The sequence below is a fragment of the Schistosoma haematobium genome, chromosome 6 (genome assembly GCF_000699445.3).
Source record: "Schistosoma haematobium chromosome 6, whole genome shotgun sequence".
In the NCBI taxonomy this organism is placed as follows: Eukaryota; Metazoa; Platyhelminthes; class Trematoda; order Strigeidida; family Schistosomatidae; genus Schistosoma; species Schistosoma haematobium.
This window is the reverse complement of record NC_067201.1, coordinates 11,340,750-11,362,842: the sequence shown is the minus strand read 5'-3', so window position 1 is coordinate 11,362,842 and position 22,093 is coordinate 11,340,750. Positions and strand designations below refer to the sequence as shown.

The following is a 22,093-nucleotide window of genomic DNA, read 5'->3' as shown; positions in this document are numbered from 1 at the left end:
CCGCCCCCACACCACGAGATTCCAACCCAGGACCTATCAATCTCCCGCCAGGCGCTTAACCAACTAGACCAGTGAGCCGGCATCCAACGGTGTTAATGTCTAACTTTAACTAATCCACGAAATTGAGCGACACATCCACCATTGTCATCAGTGAGTTACTATCTCACAACTGACCCGGTTGAACTCCACCAGTCACTGCTTCTCATTAGAACTCCAGGATATACCTCTTGTAGCCAGTTTTATAGATCAAAAATGATATTGCCGATTTTTGTCAAACAAATCATCATTTTTGATTTATTTCTACTTGACCATTTTCATTATATGCAGTTGTTAAGAATAGAATACATTTTTTAATGATGATAAAAATGCTTATTTAGTTTCTGTTCATTCAAATTAACGAATGTTGATTAATATTGAAAGCCTTCATGTATATTCGTAAACAAGTTCTTTGTAATTATACATTTGAGACTATGTTCAATTCTTCAAAACAAAACATTTAATTTTAAATTCTAATAGCCTTATAGGCATTTCAGTTTATTTTTCACTACATGATTAGGTTTAGGCGTTTAAAACAAATTTAAAGGCATATGAATATTCATCTTGGTAACTAGAGAAACGTTTACAATTATTTATCTAGTCCTTTATTACTGATCGAATTCTATCGATCAAGGTCTAAAGAAAGAGTAAAACAAGACATTTGTCATTACTCACTAACTAATCAATTCTAAATATCTTAGTTTTACAAGATATCGTAACTGAAATATATAATTGGTATTGTCCCAAACTGTGAAAGTGAGTGATTCCGGTTAGATTCTTACATGAAGCACTAATTTACTCAAAACTGTCGATAAAACAAACTAACGAGCGTCAACCATCTAAAAACTTCTGCTTAATTAGGTTTCCTGTCGACCAACACCAACTGGTAATCGTCTCAATAAACACTGCAAAGATTCTTTTCAATCCTTATGATAAATATTTCACTGAAAATTGTTTTGCTCAGAACTAAACGGTTCAATAGACAGTAGACTTCTTGGATTTCATTTTGCATACCAATTTAATTTGTTTTTGTTTTTTCAATTATGGTTAATTATATGTTATAAAAAAGACTTCGCAATGCTTTTGATGAAATGCATAATTAATGGTTTATTTGCAAGCAGTGATTCGTTTTGCTTAAAAGCCAGAGGCAGTCATTGCTTTTGCTATATTTGAATAGATTAATATCACCTAAAAACCGGTGATTGGAACGTAATTCAGCAATACAACAACAGGACAATCTAAATATTCCACTGCTCCACACCCCTGATAACTAGAGGGAGTAGATCATGTTTAGCTAAAGGAAAAGTGTATTCCACAAGCCCGCAGGAGCATGGACGAACAAGCACACAACTTAAACGTATATATACAATATAAAATTGTTCTTGCGAAATGTCAAAAAATAGCGTGTTAAAAAGAAGGAAACGAACCAATGACATTTAAAGTCTTTCTAAGTGGGAAATACCATCTGAAGGTAAAAATGGGCGCTTGTTTGTGCAAAAATAAGAAATTCAAACTATAAAAATAAGACGTTTACTTAGTGATTTCTATGGATCTAACGTCTCCAACACCTTTTTTGATTTCATTCAACAACTAAACATTTTAACATGAATAAGAATACATTTATTAATGTATATCTTATAATTTGAATATGGTTATTATCATTAGCTTTATTCAATATTATATCTTTGGTACAATATAGAATTTTCAACACGAAGTATTTCACCAAGTTTCCATTTCTTATTTCTTGATCGATCCTGACGATAAATATTGAGCGATGGCCAATTAGAATCGATATATAAATAATGTACATTCTTTTCGTTGCACATTGTCGACAACCACAATGTCTTTGATTGTGCTCTTTCCTAATCTGTACAGCGAAAGGTTGTGAACATTTCATAAACGCACAAAAACAGTTAGCTTGTTGAAATATCTAGATAGCAGAATAGGTAACCGATATGATCAGGCTGGCCTCACTACTAATTAAATTTACATTGTATACTCCTTACTTTTTTCCAAGTTGTTTCTGTAAATTATTAAATTTATTTAACATTAAACTGATTCTAAACCGCGCATTAGTAAATTGTCAAAACACGTAAGAATAATAAGAATGAATATTAGTATGTCACATAAATTGCCAACACAATAAGCTATAAGATGGTAGTTGGAGGTAGTCAACAGGTAACCCTGGACTTGGGTTTCATGCTATTTAGCACTCGTTAGCAAGATGTACATGTAATGTTGAAAGAACTTATACTCATTGGCAGATTCAGTCCCGTGTCACCCAGCTTCACGGTCAGAGATGTTACCACTGAGCTATCCGGGGCGCGACTGATCACTAGGTAGTGATCAATATCATGTATGTCAGGTCCTTCTTAGTGCGGATCAAATGCTATCGACCAAGTTGTAATGTGGCCACTCGTCTAGTGATCAATCAATTGTGACAATAAACTATATATTTCTCTGTGAATAATATGGAATGTTTAAATGAATACGTTGTGAATATTTCATTATTATTACTTTTTAATCACTTAACAAGTGTATATAAACAGAAAAGAACACCGGAAATTGGATTTTGATCTTTGTTTTTTTTAAATAAAGATACTAACAAGTAAATAATTGGAACACCTTACATTGATTAGTTTGAGAACACAATATGAAATATGTCTTTTCATTCATCTAATATATGTATACTTAAAGTTAATAATGTTACAAACTGAAAGTAAATGAATCTTTTTAAAGAACCGGAATTGATTAGGTTGAGGTAAAAGAAAACTAATCTATTTATATGTCCAATAAATCTTAACGCTGATTTTTTGGTTGGTTTTTCTGGTTGAACTCATGGATTGATTGTTGTTAAACCACCATTGAAAGCCTGGTAGCACTGGGCAGCCGTTTAGTGTGAGATTCCTCACCAGTGCACATCCACGATCTCGCTCGCAAGATTCTAACATTCATCGGTCCATGATTTCAGTCGAAAAACTGAATAATCTCCACAATCCAATACTGAGTATAAAATAATTATTCATCATTAAAAATAATATTGTACAGATAATTAAAATAACTCATAAAAAGAATTCAGTGGAGAAACATTTTCCTTTCATTTATTTAAGTTTCATATTCATATTTATAGTTGTATGGTAAATATATGTCTATCGAAGGATAGAATAGATTACATCATTAATTGATTTAACACTCCTATTATCAAATGACGTTACGTAATAACCGTGGGGTAGGAAAAGAACACAAGAATGAAGGTAATTTATGGATCAGATAATTGTCCAATTGACAGATATGAAGAAAAAATGACAAACATAAAGGTCATCATAATAAAAACTAAATGATAATCGAGAAAACTTATTTAAAGGTAATAATAACTGATGACAGTTTAAAAGTACACTTTACTAATTATAAAAATAGTCAATAATAATCAAATAAAAATGAAGGGAAATGGAAAAACGAACTGAGACATACTACTAAAGGGAATTAGTGCCAACGGGTTCGAATCGCACGAGCGGGGTCGTGGATGCGCACTGGTGAGGAGTCCCATAATGGGACGAAACGGCCATCCAGTGCTTCCAGGTTTTCAATGGTAGTCTAATATCAATCGGTTCATGATCCCAATCAAAAAAGAAGGATGAGAAGTTAGACGAATCTTTTTTTACGAAAAGTTCGAGGCTTGAGTTTGTGGATTGCCAATATCTCAGCAGTGTATAAGATTATAATTCAACTTCCCTTCGATCTAATTTATTTGCACATTCAAGAACGATTGCAGATGTAATGAGCATTTCTCTCCCTTAAACTATATTTTAGTTTGATGTTAAATAACATTGACTATCTGTTTGAATTTATTTTAAATACTCCTTGTTACATAACCACAATATATATATCGACAGACATAAGTAGTATGTAACAGAAATCATAAATGGAATGCCTGGCAGTACAAGGTTGACAAGATTGAACTGAAGAAAACAGAAAGTGAAACACAAATGAACTGAGAATTGGAAAAATCATGAAGAGTTTCAAAAACAATTAATGGAAGATTTACAAATGAAGTGTTTAATATATCGTTTTCATATTTTACAAAAGAACTTTGTAATTTTGTATTAAACAATAAATTGGTCTTCCTCAATTGAGTGAACCTTCACTACATACACACACCACCAGGAATTGTACTCTATATTTGACTGAAAAGCATTTAATCTTAAATATTGTTATATTCGTTTATTTCCATGTGATAACAATGAAAACTGTGATTGAACTACACTTGCATTGGCTTCTTTTCCTTTGGATATTCATTCATTCTTGTATTTTATACAAATTAAATGAAAGTTACTTAGACATGAAGATGGAATTAATCTTATTTGTTGTATAGATAATTAAATTATCCATTTAGTTTTGTATTTGAATTATTGGTGAATAAGATATATTGGTTATCCAATAGATAACACTTGAGAGGTAAAAATACTTACATGGAAAGTCTAGAAACTTTCTGCTCAAATATTAGAAATACTATAACAATGTTTTCTGCAAAGAAATAAACAGTTAAAGGTTAGATTTTTTTATCGGTTTGTCGATTGTATAATTTGAAGAAATGCTACGTGATTGAAGTTAGTCGACTGGAAACCCCGGAACTTTGTCTCGTACTGTTTAACATACGTAAGAATGATATACTAGTAATTTCGAGAGAACTGGTGAATCCAAGTTGGATTTTGTTTTGTGCAATGCAACTTCACAGTTTGAGACGTTATTATTATATCTTGTGACCCGCCAAATATTATGTGAAAATATCACTAACTAGAATATCAACTCTTATGACATTGTCCCTTTACTAAACCAATAATGCGTTAACCATCACCAGCAATCTTGTGTTAACTCTGAGTCGTTATTCGTTCTCTGTATAATAGCTTCATACCTACCACAGACCATTCAGTTCACAACACAAATATCAGACTCCGACATCTGAATCGTATATTTCAGACATACATGGTTTATATAGAAGCAGACTACATTGAATCATACCGTAAAATGAAAGATGATAATCATACATGATCAAGCCAAAAGTGGCCGTGAGTATTGAAGATTGTAAGTAATAGATTGTCAATAAATTAAGAATGGTAAATTGGGAAATAATGATAGATAAGTCAAATTCAAGCATATGATAAAATGAATATGAATGTAATTATAATATAGGTACCTAATAATTATCCAATAGAAAAATATGAAATAAAACTACATAAATAATTACTAGCAGTTACCATTCATTTATTCTTCATTCCAACGTAACAGTTATCACTAAACTATCTGGGCTACAGCTGACCTTCTTTTTTAGAGTCGAGATGTTTACAGTCGACTTTTAACTAAGTGTCAAGGATACCATGTTTTTCTAAATACCCACTACTGTTAAAAAACTAAAAATAGATCAGATTGCGAAGCTACGTTATATGAGATCGAATTCATTAGTGACCATTAGTTTTTCCAAGATTACAAGTAGACTTTGCTGACAAGAGCCTAATAGCCCGAAAATCTAGTTCCACAGTTATCTGTCAACTACTTACAATCACCTAACAACTCAAAATGGTGTATAGAATGTCAAGTCACTTAGATAAGTAGTCACAATGGTACTTGATCGATTAAGTTTGGTTTGCATTAAAGGAATACACAAATATGACATTAATCACTACTCAGTTATCAACCAATCATAAACACATCCGTTTTGTCTATTGAAGATTCAACTATTAATTACAACTAATACATGAATAACATTAGTTTTACATTATTTTAATTCGAAAGTTTTAAGTTTTTTTTAAGAGTTATTTGAGTAATCGAAGTCTTGTAAGCAAATAGTAATGTTTCTTTTTTCAGTCTATTGAAATGAATTTATTCCTATCATTACATAATTTTTTGGTGAGACTATAAGTTATGGACGACCTTTGGGCGACTCCTTGACCTTGAGAGTGTCTACCCACTTACTAGGGCTAAATGAGGGTTATAAAGGAGTCTGAAGTATAAAAATTATAATTCACAGCTGATGGTTAGAGTTAGGAATTCGATCTATGATTCTCCATCACGAACTGACATCAGTTAACATGCCAAGACGTTATTTGACCAAATTGGTGAGTGAACTTTGTACCAAAATCAATTAACCATTATCCTAAATCTGATTGATTCGTCCATTAATTACAGTCTTGACAAATTTTACAGTAGAAAGCATATCATGAGTTAAATGCATAGAACATAATATTTATAGTGTAAAATTATAATGATAATCTTATATACATAGTTGAGATAATCATTCTTGTAGTAAAATTAACGAACTTCATCAAAACCCCATCCCGTGGAAGAATAACTCTCTGAAAAAATGCTAACCAGAAATCACAAATTAAACATTTTGTAACAAAAATAGACAGTAAGGCATAACTAAATGTTGTATTGTTTAAATCTATTATCGTTCTATGTTGATACCAAAATTTTAACAGTTGAATTCATGAGTCGATTGGAGCTAGACCACCATTGAAAACTTGGAAACACTGGAGGGCCATTTCGTCCTAGTAAGGGACTCCTCATTAGTGCGCATCAACGATCTCGCACACGGGGTTCTAACTCGGGATCTCGATCTGGCGTGCAAACGCCTAACGTCTAGACCACTGAGTCAGCATCCAACAGTGTTCATATCTAACTTCCATCTATCCATGAATGGCTGTGCAACCATTCATCCATTGTCCGTGGTAGATGACTGTCCACACACGACACGGACTGAACTCCATCAGTCTTGGCTTCTCACTAGAACTCCACGAAATCATCTTGGAGCCAGTCATGAATTCAACTTTTGAACGTACTACAATCTTCACAAACCCTACTCTGATCATAATCATCATGTGTTTACTAGTTACTGGTTCCAAGATGGTTTCTTGGAATTCTGGTGAGAAACCGTGATCAGTGGAATCCAATCCGTATCGGATAGAGACAGTTATCTACCGGAGACAATGGATGAATTGTTGAACAACCATTCATGGATAAATTGAAATTATCTCAATGATCTACAAGCTAAGCGTTCGCGTTCGAGACCGAGGGTTTTGGGTTCAAATCACATGTCAGGGATCGTTGATGCGCACTGCTAAGTGGTTTCATACTAGGACGAAATGGCTGTTCAGTGCTTGCAGGTTTTCAATAGCGGTCTAGCTTACATTGACTCATGAATTCAACCATTAAAATTCACTGAATGAATTGATAATAAAAAAAACATTTCCTAATAGTCACTGAACAAAAATTAAATCTATGTTAATGAACACTAATGTGAATGATTAAAATCTACTCTAAATCAATATGTTACATTTTAAATTGATTTCATGCAAATGTTATGATCTGAGATTTATTTCCTTAATCATAAAGTTTTGTTTTTTCATAAAAAATAAAAAGAAAAAAACAAACAAACAAAACAAATTCTGTAACTATGCAGTGAAAATATTATAGATACAATGAATAATGAATGTATATCTACTATTTATTTTAATTGATAACATAATCTTCTAGATATTCAAGTGTAATACGTAACTGGATCAGATCTATTTCAAAGTATGAAAAAAGATTTATGATCGTAGATTATGAATAGATTATTTGAAGAATTTATCGAGTAAAATATTTTATCCCAATATAACTCTCTCTCTGTATTTCAAAAAAAGCAAACAAACTTAACTATCTTTTAAATGTATAATATTAAACAATGAATATAACTCATGGATGCGCACTGCTAAGGAGTCCTACAATAGGACGAAACGGCCATCCAGTGCTTCCAGGTTTCCAACAGTGGTCCAACATCAATCGGTTTATGATCTTAATCAAAAACTAATCTTTTTTTCACTATCATACGTTTCTCTAATCATCTTGTAATTACTATAGTTTTTCTTTAATTTGATAAATCCATTATGTTTTATGATGGTGTGTAGTCTTCTACATTTATAAAAGATTTATTGTTTATAAAGGAATCTAATTTGTGAGTAATTGAAGAAATACAATCATTATGGTTGTTATATTTCTCACATATGTGTTCTATAGAGAGAAAAAGTGATACAGAGAGAGAGAGAGAGGTGAGTTATCATAGAATTCACACAGTAAATTATTTGTCCATAAAAAGAGAAGTTATGGAAGGGAAACTGGTTTTATATATTTGTTGACCAAGGAGAATGACAACTAAATTCTGTTTAAGTACATATTAAGCATAGTTTTATAGAATAGGTATAAATCAAGTCTATACTTAATAATTTACATTAAGAATCCTTTACTGTAATTAAGCATGTAGTATTGATTCAAATAAATATTTTTGATATCATGAACCGATCAATGTTAAACCACCATTGAAAACCTGGAATCACTGGATAGCTATTTTGTCTTAGTATAGAATCACTTGATAGCATTTGTGTGAGATCGAAGGTGCTCGGTTGGAACTCCGGGTGTGGGATCGTGGATGAGTAATGCCTAGGAGTATCACACTAAGATCAAAAGGCCGTTTACTGCTTCCAGATTTTCAATTGTGGTCTAACATTGATCGTTTCAAGATCTCAATTTAAACTCAACAATTTCCATAAATCTATAAAAGGAAATAGTATTGTTATTTTCTGTTCTAGTTAGCCCGACTTATATTCGAAACCATATTCTTAATATAAGCAAAGATGGATAGTGGCTAGCAGTGAAATCCAAAACACGCGTTTCATCCTATTTTGAGACTCGTCAGCTAGATGTACCTGCATCTTAGAGTGGATGTTCACTCTCGGACTCGCTCCAAATGCCATCGCGTTATCCACTTAGCTACTGAGTCCTCATAACCACTTGCTTGTGCAATCGGATGAAATTTAAATCCACTTCGTAGTGTTTACTTGAATATTACCATTGATGTTTAGAACTGGAATCAATCAGTCTCTTATTGGCATATGTGCATACCGTGCGTATTGCCCCAGAGTGAACGTCAACTCTGAGATGCAGGTACATCCAGATGACGAGTCCCAAATAAGACAAAACGCGCGTCAAACTGGATTCCACTGCTAGCCACTATCCATCTTCGTTTAGAGTGCTTGTAAATTAAGGGAATATCGAGGCAATGAGCACTGTATGCACATCTGCCAATAATAAACTGATCAACTTCAGTCCTAAATACGAATGGGAAGATTCAGGTAAACCATACCAGGTGAACATATTCTTAATATTTTCAAATAAACGAACTAGAAAATAACTAATGAAATCAATGTCTGGCTTTGATTTCTAGTTTAATAGTTCATTTAATTTACAGAATAAGTTCCAGTTATTTTATGCAAATGTATTTTAAATAAAAAGACTCTGTAGCTAAATTAATAACGCGATGGCGTTTGAAGTGAACGGTGCTGTGTTCGAGTCCCAGAGTGAACATCAACTATGAGATACAAGTATATATCTCTAATGAGTCCCAAAGAAAACGAAACTCGTTTCCTGGATTCCACTACTATATCAAATAAAGTTTACTATGCAAAAACAAATTTAAACCCATATTATATAATTCGTTTTTATTTTCTATACTCCTACTCCTAGTTTATATTATTACTGAATTCGGTCCCCACTATATGTTTTTTTTCTTGCAACCATTCAATATTTATTTTGTAAACTGATTAATATCTATCTCTCGGTTACTAGACAAGATGACTAATTTATGCAAATCAATCACTAGGTGTTCAATTATTATCTTTTTTTCCTTTTACATCTATATTAAATTAGATAATTATGAAAATACAATTGGATTGACGTAGAAACTGGTTTCTATTAATAACATAATGAAAGTCTATTATTATTATCACTATTATTATTATCATTTCTAATTACAATTTATATTTAGTTAGAAAAATACCTGTTAAGGCAGTTAGATGTTGGATAAATTCAATAGTTTAGTAGATAACGTGTTAGTATTTACAACCATGTTTAATGTATATTCATGTTTCAGTGTAAACATTAACAAGGACCAAGATGTTAATACATACATTCAACAAGTCATATATTTAATTGTTCATGATTTTAATACTAACTTTAATTCAAAATGTAATCACTAGGTATTTGTTGGCATCAACAAGATATCTACATAAGGATAGCATATATGATCAGAAGTTGCTTTAATATATATTGAAATATTAGCAAATATAGAATATGTAAATCGTAGGTAATAAGTAATATATTGACTGCTTTTTTTCTTATCATGATTTAATAGGCTACTAAGACATAAAGTGATAAACACTAAGATACTGGCATAATTGAATATATAATCAAATATGCTACCTGGAATATCCAGCTACCCACTAAGGAGAATGTAATAAGTTGGATTCTTTATCACTTAATAATTATAGTACAAATAATTATGTTACATAATTGAAAAATATTAAATGCAATTGAGTTACTTATTGATTTGTTATTCGGGATTATGTTTATCTATAATCATTTTACACGAAGTTGCGCCACCGAACACCATTGTCTTCAATGAGCTGATATCTCACAACAGACCTGGTTGAACTCCACTGGTGATGGCTTCTCACTAGAACTCCAGGAGGTTCTCTTGAAGTCAGTCACTAGTGAGCAGTTGATTATTATCAGAATGAGTTTTGTGGAGAGTTTTAGGAAATTTCACAGGTTGAAATCATGAGTCACTTGAAGCTAGACCACCATGGAAAACCTGGAAGCACTGGACGGCCGTTTCGTTCAAGTATGGGACCCCTCAGCAGTGCAGAAATTAACACCATTGGATGCCGGCTCAGTGGTCTACCCGGTTAAGCGCCTGGCGCGAGACTGACAGGTCCCGGGTTCGAATCCCTCGGGTGCAGGATCGTGGATGCGCACTGCTGAGGGGTTATATACTAGAACGAAACGGCTCTCCAGTGCTTCCAGGTTTTCAATGATGGTCTAGCTTCAATTGACTCGTGGTTTCAACAAGTGTAATATTAATGTTATTCTATACCGAACAACATTTATTAAAGTTTGTTTGTTTATATTTTGTATTTGTTTCTAGAATAAGCAAATATTGGCATCAACAGAAACTTTTCAATTCATCAGTTTTTTTTACAGTTTTACTTTGTTTTTTCGACAAACGAACCTTATTCTATTTTAGATGTGAAATACGTTTGACCAATAAAAACTGAATGTACTTTTATTATATGTGAAAATTAAATTTAAAATAATCTTAATGATTGAAATTTAGAATAATTCCAACGTTTCGTCCAACAAATTTGTCTGGACTTCTTCAGCGTAATCATCAAACTCATCAAATATATATATATATATATAGCGTTTTAATAATCAAATTAGATAAAATCCATACTGTGCTAATCCAATCATATTTAGGTGTTGATTTTGACTGAAATTAATGTGAGTTATTTTTAACAATACAATTATGTCAGTTGTTGAGATCATGAGTCAATTGAAGCTAAACCGCCATGGAAAACCTGGAAGCAGTGGATAGCCGTTTCGTCATATTGTGCAACTCCTCAGCAGTGTGCATCCGCGATCCGCCCCGCGGGATTTAAAGACAAGACCTACCGGTCTCGTATGCGAATGCTTAACCTCTAGTTCACTGAGGTGGCATCCAACGGTGTTAATGTTTACCTTCAACTAATCCACGAAACTGAGCGACACATCCATCATTGTCATCAGTGAGTTATTATCTCACAACTGATCTTAAAATGTTTAAACTTCTGTCTTTTAAGTCGAACCTTGAGCTCTGAAACTAGCATCATCATTTGCGGGTCCTCAAGAAGACTTAGAACGTTTTAACATATAAATTTATATTTCATTGAATGAAATTGTAATAAACTCTCTACGCTTTCATTATCTTAACAGTTATAGTGGTTTTAGTTGTTGAAATTATACCGAACATACATTATAGTTCTTCGAAATTATCATACCAGCTTTTTTAAATCAGGTTTCAAAGTATTATACTTGATAAAGAATGTAAAGTGTATAAATATAACGTTTACAAACGCTGTATCTTTCTTAAATTAACAATGTGGTATCTAAATAATTTCTTACTTTTTGTTTTAATGTCAAAGACTGTATGTCTGTGAATTATTTTACTAGGATAATTTCAAGTAATTTATTGAAATTATGAATCATTCGTTAGGTCATGAATGGAAACCTAGAAGCACTAGATGACCGTTTCGTCCCAGTATGGTGCTCGCCAGCAGTGCGAACCTATGATTCTGTACGCTGCAACAGGAACCAAGTAACTCCAACCTCTAACACGAATGTTCTCCGCAATCATATACTGACAGTTTCGTACCTTTGAATTTTTAAGTACATGGGTTATTACTAATGTATAAATTCATTGACATTTCATAGAATATTGATGTTTCGTGTCAAGATCATTGTGAGAACTATTTTGGTCCCTCAACAAAAAATTCATAGTTTTTGAGTTATTCAATACTTTCATAAATTTCAAGTTATTTTTTCTACTAAATTATAGTTAGATAATATTTGCTGAGAGGTGAAATCTTGAAGACGCTTTTCATTTCATTTGGAGCTTCTCAATTGGATCAATCGCAATTAAGTTTCAATATTCATACCAAGTTTTTAAACCAACGCTCTCCATTTCAACTACCCTGTGTGTTATTTACTGAGTTAATAAGTTTGGATAATCACTAACTTGCACAGTGGGGATGAATTTTTAAAATTCTAATTTTTAGGAGTCTGATTGTCTTCAAATAAGACTAAACGTATGCCTTAGATTGCAATTCTAGTCACATTTCAATTTTACTTAAAAAAATTATGACCTAATAATAATGTCAAAGTAGTTATATTTGAGATTTACATTATGCTCAAAAAAGAGATTGATCAGTGATAGATCTTAACAAAAACATTGGAAAGAATAAACCGTATACAAATGAATGAAGTACAGTAAGATTTTACTGATTTTAATAGACAGTTTAAGTTAATTTGATCAGTGAATCGTTTGTACTGATATAATTATTTGAACTAATTCATAATTATACACTTCACAAGTAAATGTTAGACATTCTATTTCATCTAAATATTTAACAACTTAGGTATTCTGAAGCAAAAAAAGCAACAACACCATAATGATTGCAAATGAAACAGAATGTCTGGGCAATAGTATAACAGTATTTTATTGTACTAATTAACTAGTTTATGTCAAATCAAATGATTTTCTAAACTATTTAGTAAGTCCTAATTATATATATATATATACGGACATATTGTACTGTGCATCAACCCATCAAATTCTGTACTCCCATAAAAACTATTCATTATACATACAATGAATGATTTAATAAAATATTTCTTACACTAAACATTTTTTATGTAGAATTCGAAATCTATTTAGATGAATCGTTTCATTTCCCTTTTCATTTTATAATTGTATCTATAAAATGAACGAATAGATCGTTGTTGTTGTTGTGTGTGTGTGTTTCCTTGTTGTTGTTGTTGTTGTTGGTGGTGGTGGTGGTTTTTCTTCGTATAACATGTATGAAACTAGTAATCAATATTAATCAGAATTTTCTCCATCTTTCTCTTAAAATACGATTAATTGTAACAAAACTTCACTTAGATCAATGATCTGATAGAAATAAGAAAGTGATGGTTTTGTATTGTAAGTTTCTTTTGGTTTTCTTTACAACAGAAGAACTATAAACTCTGTACTCTTATTCTCTATACATTTATTCTAATCATCATTGTGTTGTTAGTTTATGAGAAGACTATGTAAAGAAAAAACCACTAATGTCAATAATTAGGTTTAAGGTGATAAAAATATAATATTCAACTATACGATTATGATTAGAAGGGGTTTTGTGGAGATTTTTTAGAAATTTCAATAGTTGAAATCATGAGTCAATTGAAGCTAGACTACCATGGAAAACCTAGAAGCACTGGACGGCCGTTTCGTACTAGTACGAGACTTCTCAGTAGTGTGCACCCACGATCCTGCCCTGCGTGACTGATTTCAAGAGCTGTTTCTTGGAGTTCTAGTCAAAAGCAGGGACCAGTGGAATTCAACTAGGTCTGTTGTGAGATACTAACTCACTCAAAACAATGGTGTACGTTGGCTCAATTTCATGGATTGATTGAAAATATACGATTAAGTTTTATGAATTTTTGTCTAATAAAAACACTAAGAATTTCTAAAAGTATTCAATTATTCATTCGTTTTATTCATTATGATTTCAAAACAGTTAATTTAACTGTTATAGGTGTATTATATAACAATAAATTGCATAACCATTTACATGTACGATTACGTCGATACAGAAATGGACTGTAATATTTCATAAAAATGAGAGTATTTTTATTATTTGAACTGATTTAATTAAATAATTATCATAAAGATTCGAATACATGTATAATGTAAGTTAAATGGATAATTATAAGTTATAGGCATCTTATAGTAAAGGACTTTTATCAGACTATATATTGAACTAGTCATTAGTCTTATACACATACTGTTTTCTTTAGTAAACTACAAGATAAGTACACTAAAAAAGTAACTCAACTACAATGTTGTAATCGTTTCCGAATAATAAACGTCACTTAGAGTACAAGAGAAAGGTGACATGAGATTTCTTTCGACGAGACTATAATATATGGACGAATCAATGACGTATAAGATAACAGGTCTTGGATTTTGGCGCGAAATTCACTTATCCATTTCGATACATAGATTCGTGACATTATAGTTGATGTCAATTCGTGATGAAAACCTTAAATCTAATTCCTAACCTTATTCATCAACTGTAAATCATAATTCTAATTTCATACACAAGTTTATAACTCACATTTGGTCCTAGTTATTAGATGGACACCCTCAAGGTCAATCTAGAGTCACTCAAAGGTTGTCCATAAATTATAGTCTCACCATTTCTTTTTGTGAATATAAATAAACAAATGAATCCTTTTTTAAATCAAGAATCATCTGATAGCAACAAATAATCTATGTTATATATCCCATTAATTTAAACTAACATTCTGTTAATACCTTTTTTGAATGCTTAGTTTACACATAATGTATTGCACACTGTATTACACATTGAAGCAAAGGTTGGTGGATTTGTTATAGTTTTACCATGAATTAACTCAAAAACAAAAAACAAAAAAAAAGAAAACATGACATAATCGATAGAATGCTCAACTAAGATATATGACATTTAATTAAATATAAGTAATAGGCTACATGAATATTGTATAGTAACAAAATATCAAATTTATTCCTTATGAATTAAAAAGGAAATTATCATAAATGCTATTGATAGAACAGTTAGTTTAAGGTTCTTTTAAACTATTCATATTTTGTATACTGCATATAGACATACTTGATTCTAATAGTTAATTCAATAATGAAAGAGGTGTAAGTTTGAATGTGTTATTAAACAAAATTATTCCTTATAATTATATGTAGATTATAATATATTGGAACAGGAAGAATAACTAGGAATTCAGTTATTTATTTATTTATTTGAAGACATAAGTATTGGTACAAAGGGACACTGAATATATATGCGCCACATAAATCATTCGATTTGTGTGAGAGCTGCAATACTGCTCAAGTGTCCAGATCGAAGCAGGTGGTTCTTTTAGGGGATCAGGCCAGGAGTGTTCGACCCAAAAGTCTGATCCATAAGGCAGTGGAGCAACATCAGGCGATGCAGTTCCATGTTATTCGGTGACGAATAATTGGTTCATACGCCATTTGTTCCCGCAGAATTCTAGAACCCATGTGCAGCATAGGTTTGGAATCAGGGTTTTTCAACTCTGCTAGGTGGATTCTCCATATCCATCAACTAAAATTTTACATTAGTCGGAATTTAATAATGTGTATTTTAAATTTGTAGGAATGAGTTTATTTACTAATAGTTTTATGACAAATTACTCAAGAGGGGGGAGAGTTGTGTAGGGTTTTGAATATTTTTGAGATCACGAGTTGCACCAAGATAGACAACCGTTAGAAACGTGAAATCACTGAATAGCTGTTTCGTGCTAATAAAGGACTCTTCAGCACTATGTATCTGAGTCCCTGGCTATGATCGAACTTAGGACCACTACGTCTCGTAGTAACAGCCGTTTAGCTTGTATTTAATGGTTTATTTGTTTAATTCCAAGTAGTTGGCCATCCCTGGTTTTCAACAGTTGTCTAACTTAGGTCGGTTTTGATAAAGTTAATCCACAGAATCAGATATTTAGACAAATACTACGTTTTCATTTTTATTGTAGCTACTTACGTGAGTTAGATAAACAAGCTTAGATTTACAATAATAATCAGGGCATTTCTTGGGAAACTTCAGAACGAAATTCTATTTTCTTATAAACTGACCATATTCTCATTCATTGAGATCATGCTGATATTAGTGTGATGTACGCTACCTATGTTGACAGATATAAGTAATATGTGATACCAATAGGAAGTGTAATGTATGCCAGCAGAATATTAAGAAGATTCAATTCAAAAGAACAGGAAGGGAAACAGAAAGTAATTGTATTAACAACAGAATTGAAAGAATCATGAAGCATGTATATTTTACGAAAGCATTTTGTAATTTGATACTATACAATAAATTGATTATCCTCACCAAGTCTCATTCACTATATGAAGACTTAAAATGATTGTACTCTAAAATTTTATGGAAACATTTTAAATTAGCCATATCATTTAGCTATAATTCTTTATAATGCTACTGAATCACATTAATCACTGTTTCGTTCTTTTTGTTTCTCTTACAGACGTAAATTATTCTAACTATAGTTTGTCAGTGAACAACACAACCATACAATATGATAACATATCAACAGTAGCATCTACAGATGTACGTTCACAGTCTGTTGAAGCTAATAATAATAATACTACTAAGGATAACAATAATGACGATAATGTTAATAATAACGGTAATACACATTCAGTAGCTCAAATCAGTCAGATAACCACAGATAACAACCAATATAAAAACGATAATGTGAAGAAAAATCTTTTGAAGCTACAAAACAAGCATAAAAGTATTACAAATTCAAGCATTAAATTCATGCGTTACAATACTGGCGATACAATACAATTGAAATGTCGAATACCTAAAGGTCCATATCTTGTAAGTGATGTTAGTTAGTTATTTCATTACATTTTGTGTTAGCAATGTTTGTAGTATCGAACTGTTAAATCGTTCATTAACTTTTATTTCCATCCTCCAATGCCTGTTTTATTAGAGAAATTTTATTTTAAAAAATATCTTTTTTAAAATAATTGTCTTATTCAGCTTTCAAACTTATCAAATATGTAGTTACTAGTCATCCTACAACAGATTGACATGTAATTGTACAACAACAGATTTTTGTCGTTTTACATGTATACCAGGTGATTGTACATATCTGTACATGTACAAAAGTATCAATTAGACGTGAACAGAATGGCTTATCGTTGAACGTTAAACATTTGGACTTATTTAAAGATGATGCATCTTATTATATATATATATATATATATATAGAGAGAGAGAGAGAGAGAGAGAGAAAGAGCTTGGCATTTCTACAGTGTAACCATTTGACTATTAGAACGACGAGAATCCTAGCTTAGTTACAACCAATAACATTTATAAAACTGTAGGCATATAATCGAATTTCTTTTTTCATCACAAAAATCAGAAGTGAACAGAATGAAAGTTGAAAAAACAAAAAACTTTTTTTACCATAAAAAAATCTCCCTCTAAATTTGTTAAATAAATTCATATTTATCATTAACAAGAATACAGATTGTATCTGGGTTGTCTTTTTTTAAAGATTAATTTTACAATTGACAAGTATAAGTACCTTGATGAATAAATATTGAAGTAAAATGGGAATTTTCTCAGATACAAAATAACTATCCAGGGTGTTGTTAAAATAAATAAGTAAACAAACAAACAAAACAACAAAAGAAGAAACAAACTAAAACTTAATTACATTGTGTATAGTATTCCTGTGTTTCATAATCAAACCATAATCCAACTTATGGTTGTTTGTTTGAAAGAAAAATCAAAGTAAAAGGTTTTGTGTTTTGTTTGTTTGTTTCTTTTCTTTTCTGTCAAGAATCAGATACATAAAAACACACCTACATCAAGTACCAAAAAGGAACAAAAAATAAAAAAATGAAAAACAGAACTCGTATTCAAAGAAGAAAAAAACGTTTTATTATAAATTCAACTGTCAATTAAAAAGGAAACGCAATATTGATTATTAACCCATATTTTTTAGTTAGATTTTTTTTGTAAAGTTTTCATTTTCATTTCGATATTGTTTGTTCTTATTTGGTCAATTCAATGTATAGTTTTATTTTAATGTTACCATGTTCATTTGTTTGCCTATAGTATAATCTGTATATGTTCAAATTGTTTCTAATGTATAAATCTTCCAGTGTGTTGTATGTTTATGAAAGAGTTTTTAATTTTATATTTGTTTAATAAAGAATAGAAAAACTTATGAACACAGGAAGTGAATAATACATACTAAGTGAAGGTTAGAACTAATGTATACACGCAAAAAACAAAAAAAACAAATGAATATTAGATATTTCACAGATTGAAATCATGAGTCAGTTGAAGCTAGACCACCATTGAAAACCTGGAAGCACTGGACGGCCGTTTCGTCCTAGTATGGGACTCCTCAGCAGTGCGCATCCACGATCCCGCACCACGTGGGGCTCGAACCCAGGACCTACTGGCTTCGCGCGCGAGCACTTAACCACTAGACCACTGAGCCGGCATCCAACGGTGTTAATGTCTAACTTCAACCAATCCACGAAGTTGCGCCACCGTGAGATAGGAACTCACTGAAGACAATGGTGTACGGTGGCGCAACTTCGTGGATTGGTTGAAGTTAGACATTAACACCGTTGGATGCCGGCTCAGTGGTCTAGTGGTTAAGTGCTCGCGCGCGAAGCCAGTAGGTCCTGGGTTCGAGCCCCACGTGGTGCGGGATCGTGGATGCGCACTGCTGAGGAGTCCCATACTAGGACGAAACGGCCGTCCAGTGCTTCCAGGTTTTCAATGGTGGTCTAGCTTCAACTGACTCATGATTTCAATCTGTGAAATTTCTAAAAAATCTCCACAAAACCCATTCTGAGAATATTAGATAGTTCTGATGAAATATTTAATGGAATATAAGGTATTCATTGTCTTCCTTTCATTATCTCCTCCATTGCCCTGTGTACTCTTCACTTATCAACTAACGTATCCTCTTCATCTCGATTCTGATTTGTTTTCCCCTCCCCCTTTTTTTAATCATGTACATTAAAATATCATCAAACTGTCATTCATTATCATATGTGTGTCTGTTGTATACGTGTGTGGTGTATATGTATATGTGTGTGCGTGTGTATGTGCTAGAAATACAAAAACAATAAAATCATCAGAAAATAAAGAAAAACAAACGAGAAAAGAAACACTAAAAGAAAATTGGTATTATTTTATATTCATTCAATACAAATTTTATTAACTTTTCATTGTTATTATTTTCATGTTATATTTATTTGTATATATGTGTGTGTAATCTGATTTTCTATGTTTATCATTGATAGATTATATCCAATTGTTAATGATAAGATAGGATAAGTCGATGTTTAAGTTTACTCTTTAATTATTGTTCAATCTGTGTGATATGATACCAAAATTTAATATTTTTGACAGATATTTAATGAGAATAGATGAGTTAGTGTTTCCTTAATATAATTTCTTTTTTTAGAAAAAGTCTTAAGTAGTGTGACAAACATAGTAGTATAAAGTTAGTTCGATTCGATTCGATGTTGCCTTGTTCTGTAATCTAGATTGGTTGAAATATGTAGCTTTCATCGTCGTTCAGCAGAACATCATCAATATTTAATTTATACAGAGGTAAACCTCTTAGTTATTTCATAAGTTTTCAATCAATTTGTTGTGGTTACCTTATTTCTGAATGGTTATTTTTCTTTACGTTTTTTCCTATTGTCCTTGAATTTGAATTGACAATTTTGTTTAGTTAGGCAATAATTGTATAACGGATCTTTTTCGTATGCATTGATAAATAAGATCTATTTGGATGTTCATAATGATGACTGACTGATCTGAAATTTCTTGACAATCTTAGAATATCCTCTATGCCCTTCCAGTAAGTTTCATGTCAGGGGTTGTGTAACTATATTTATATCAGTGATCATAAATTAGATCGTTTCACTGCTATTCTTTGCTCATATGAGTATGAGTGAAAAAATGTAGTCACTAATTAATTTGTATCAAAAGTAAACATATGGGTAAAAATTATTTTCTCTACAGCTGCGTACCGCACAATTCAAATTGTAATGCTGTGATCTGTGCTACTGATGTCGACAGACATAAGTAGTATGTATTGTCAATCGAAAATGAAATGTCTGGTTGTGGAATGTTAAGATCGAAAAGAAGAGAACGAAAAGAGAGAATGATTGATGTAGAAACGATAGGACAATCAAGTTTGAAACAGGCATTCTGTAATTTTGTATTCAAATACATTCGGTTGTTCCCACTAATGTTTTTGTTCACTACAATGCCTTTAACAATTATGGATTTTTGTTTCATTTTTTTAAGAATATTGTAAATGAAACTTTCTAGGACAAATCATACTTTTGTATAGATTTTTGAGTTAGTGTACGTTGCAATAGTATGAGAATCATATTTAAAGGCAAATAATCTATGAGTCTTTATATTAATTATTGTATTAAATAAGTAATTCGTTAATTTAGAATTAGTTAAGGTTCAATTAGCTGACTGTGTACCACTTATTAAATGTTAATAGTTTATAGTGTGTTTACATACTAATAAAGACCATCTCAGTCCGTCACTAATTTGAATGTACTACAAAGTTTATAACTCTTTTCAAAACATTAGAAGCATGAAATTTAAAGGGGTCATTTTTCAACAGTCTGCTATGAAGCTGTATATATATATATATATAACTAATAAATATGATTAACATCAGAAGAGGCTTTTGGGGATAGTATAGGAGTTTTTTAATAGTTGAGATCATAAGTCAATTGAAACTAGACAACCATGGAAAACTTTGAAGCACTGGACGGCCGTATCATCCTATTATGGGACTCCTCAGCAGTGCGAATCCACGGTCCCACCTCGCGAGATTCGAACCCAGGACTAGTGACTGTCTTCAAGAAATATTTCCTGGAGTTCTAGTGTGACGCAGTGACCAATGGAGTTCAACTAGTTCTGTTGTGAGACAGTAACTCACTGAAAACAATGGTGGATGAGTCGCTCAATTTCGTGGATTAGTTGAAATTAAACATTAACACCGTTGGATGCCGACCTTCTCAATGGTTTAGAGGTTAAGCGTTCGCGCGCGAGACTGATAGGTGCTGGTTTGGAATCTCGCTAGGCAGGACCATGGATATGCACTGCTGAGGAGTCTCACAATAGAGCGAAACGACCATCCAGTGTTTCCAGGTTTTCCATCATGGTCTAGCTTCAATTGACTCATGATCTCAACTACTGAAATTACTTTTACATAAGTTGACATTTTGAAAATTCGATAGAAAAATAACTCCGATTAATTTATTTCACTTGAAAACAGGTCTGTTAATCTGTTACCATTAAGTGTATTATAAAATTACATCATAAAACAGATTTATCACTATGTGAAGAAAACAACAAATAAAACTTATTTTGACTGGGTTATTGGTTTTTTTTATCGATTGAAATACGTGTTTTATGACAGTGAATTAATCCAGTGACATACTGTCAAGATTCTGGTCAGTGTTTTTTTTATTTATTAACAAAGTTGTTTTCTATCGGATGGAGTTGCTGATCTCATGTCCAACCTTCTTCCTGTTACCCGAGCTTAGGACTGACACAAACCATAGAAGAGCTATAGGCGGAGTTTCTTTCAAGATTACTTATTCAAATATGAAAATTGTTTATGTTACATTCACATTATTACAATGAAAAACCAGTTGTTAATATTAGTAGCATTCCAGTGAAATGATGAAATTATCAACTAATTAAACGAGAAATAAAGTAGTGATTCATCTTAGCTGAATTTAGAACAGAACTATAAGGAGGTAAAAACAAAG

The 22,093-nt window shown here is 31.9% G+C and overlaps 1 protein-coding gene across 1 annotated transcript in view; it reads left to right on the top strand.

The window, feature by feature from the left end:
• The window catches only part of MS3_00008513 (uncharacterized protein), a 52,212-nt gene that overhangs the window by 5,718 nt on the left and 24,401 nt on the right, over positions 1 to 22,093 (top strand). The window contains exon 2 of the mRNA XM_012937011.3: positions 16,765 to 17,123. Within this exon, the coding sequence (XP_012792465.3) occupies positions 16,765 to 17,123 (359 nt within the window). The remainder of the gene's footprint in view (positions 1 to 16,764; positions 17,124 to 22,093) is intronic.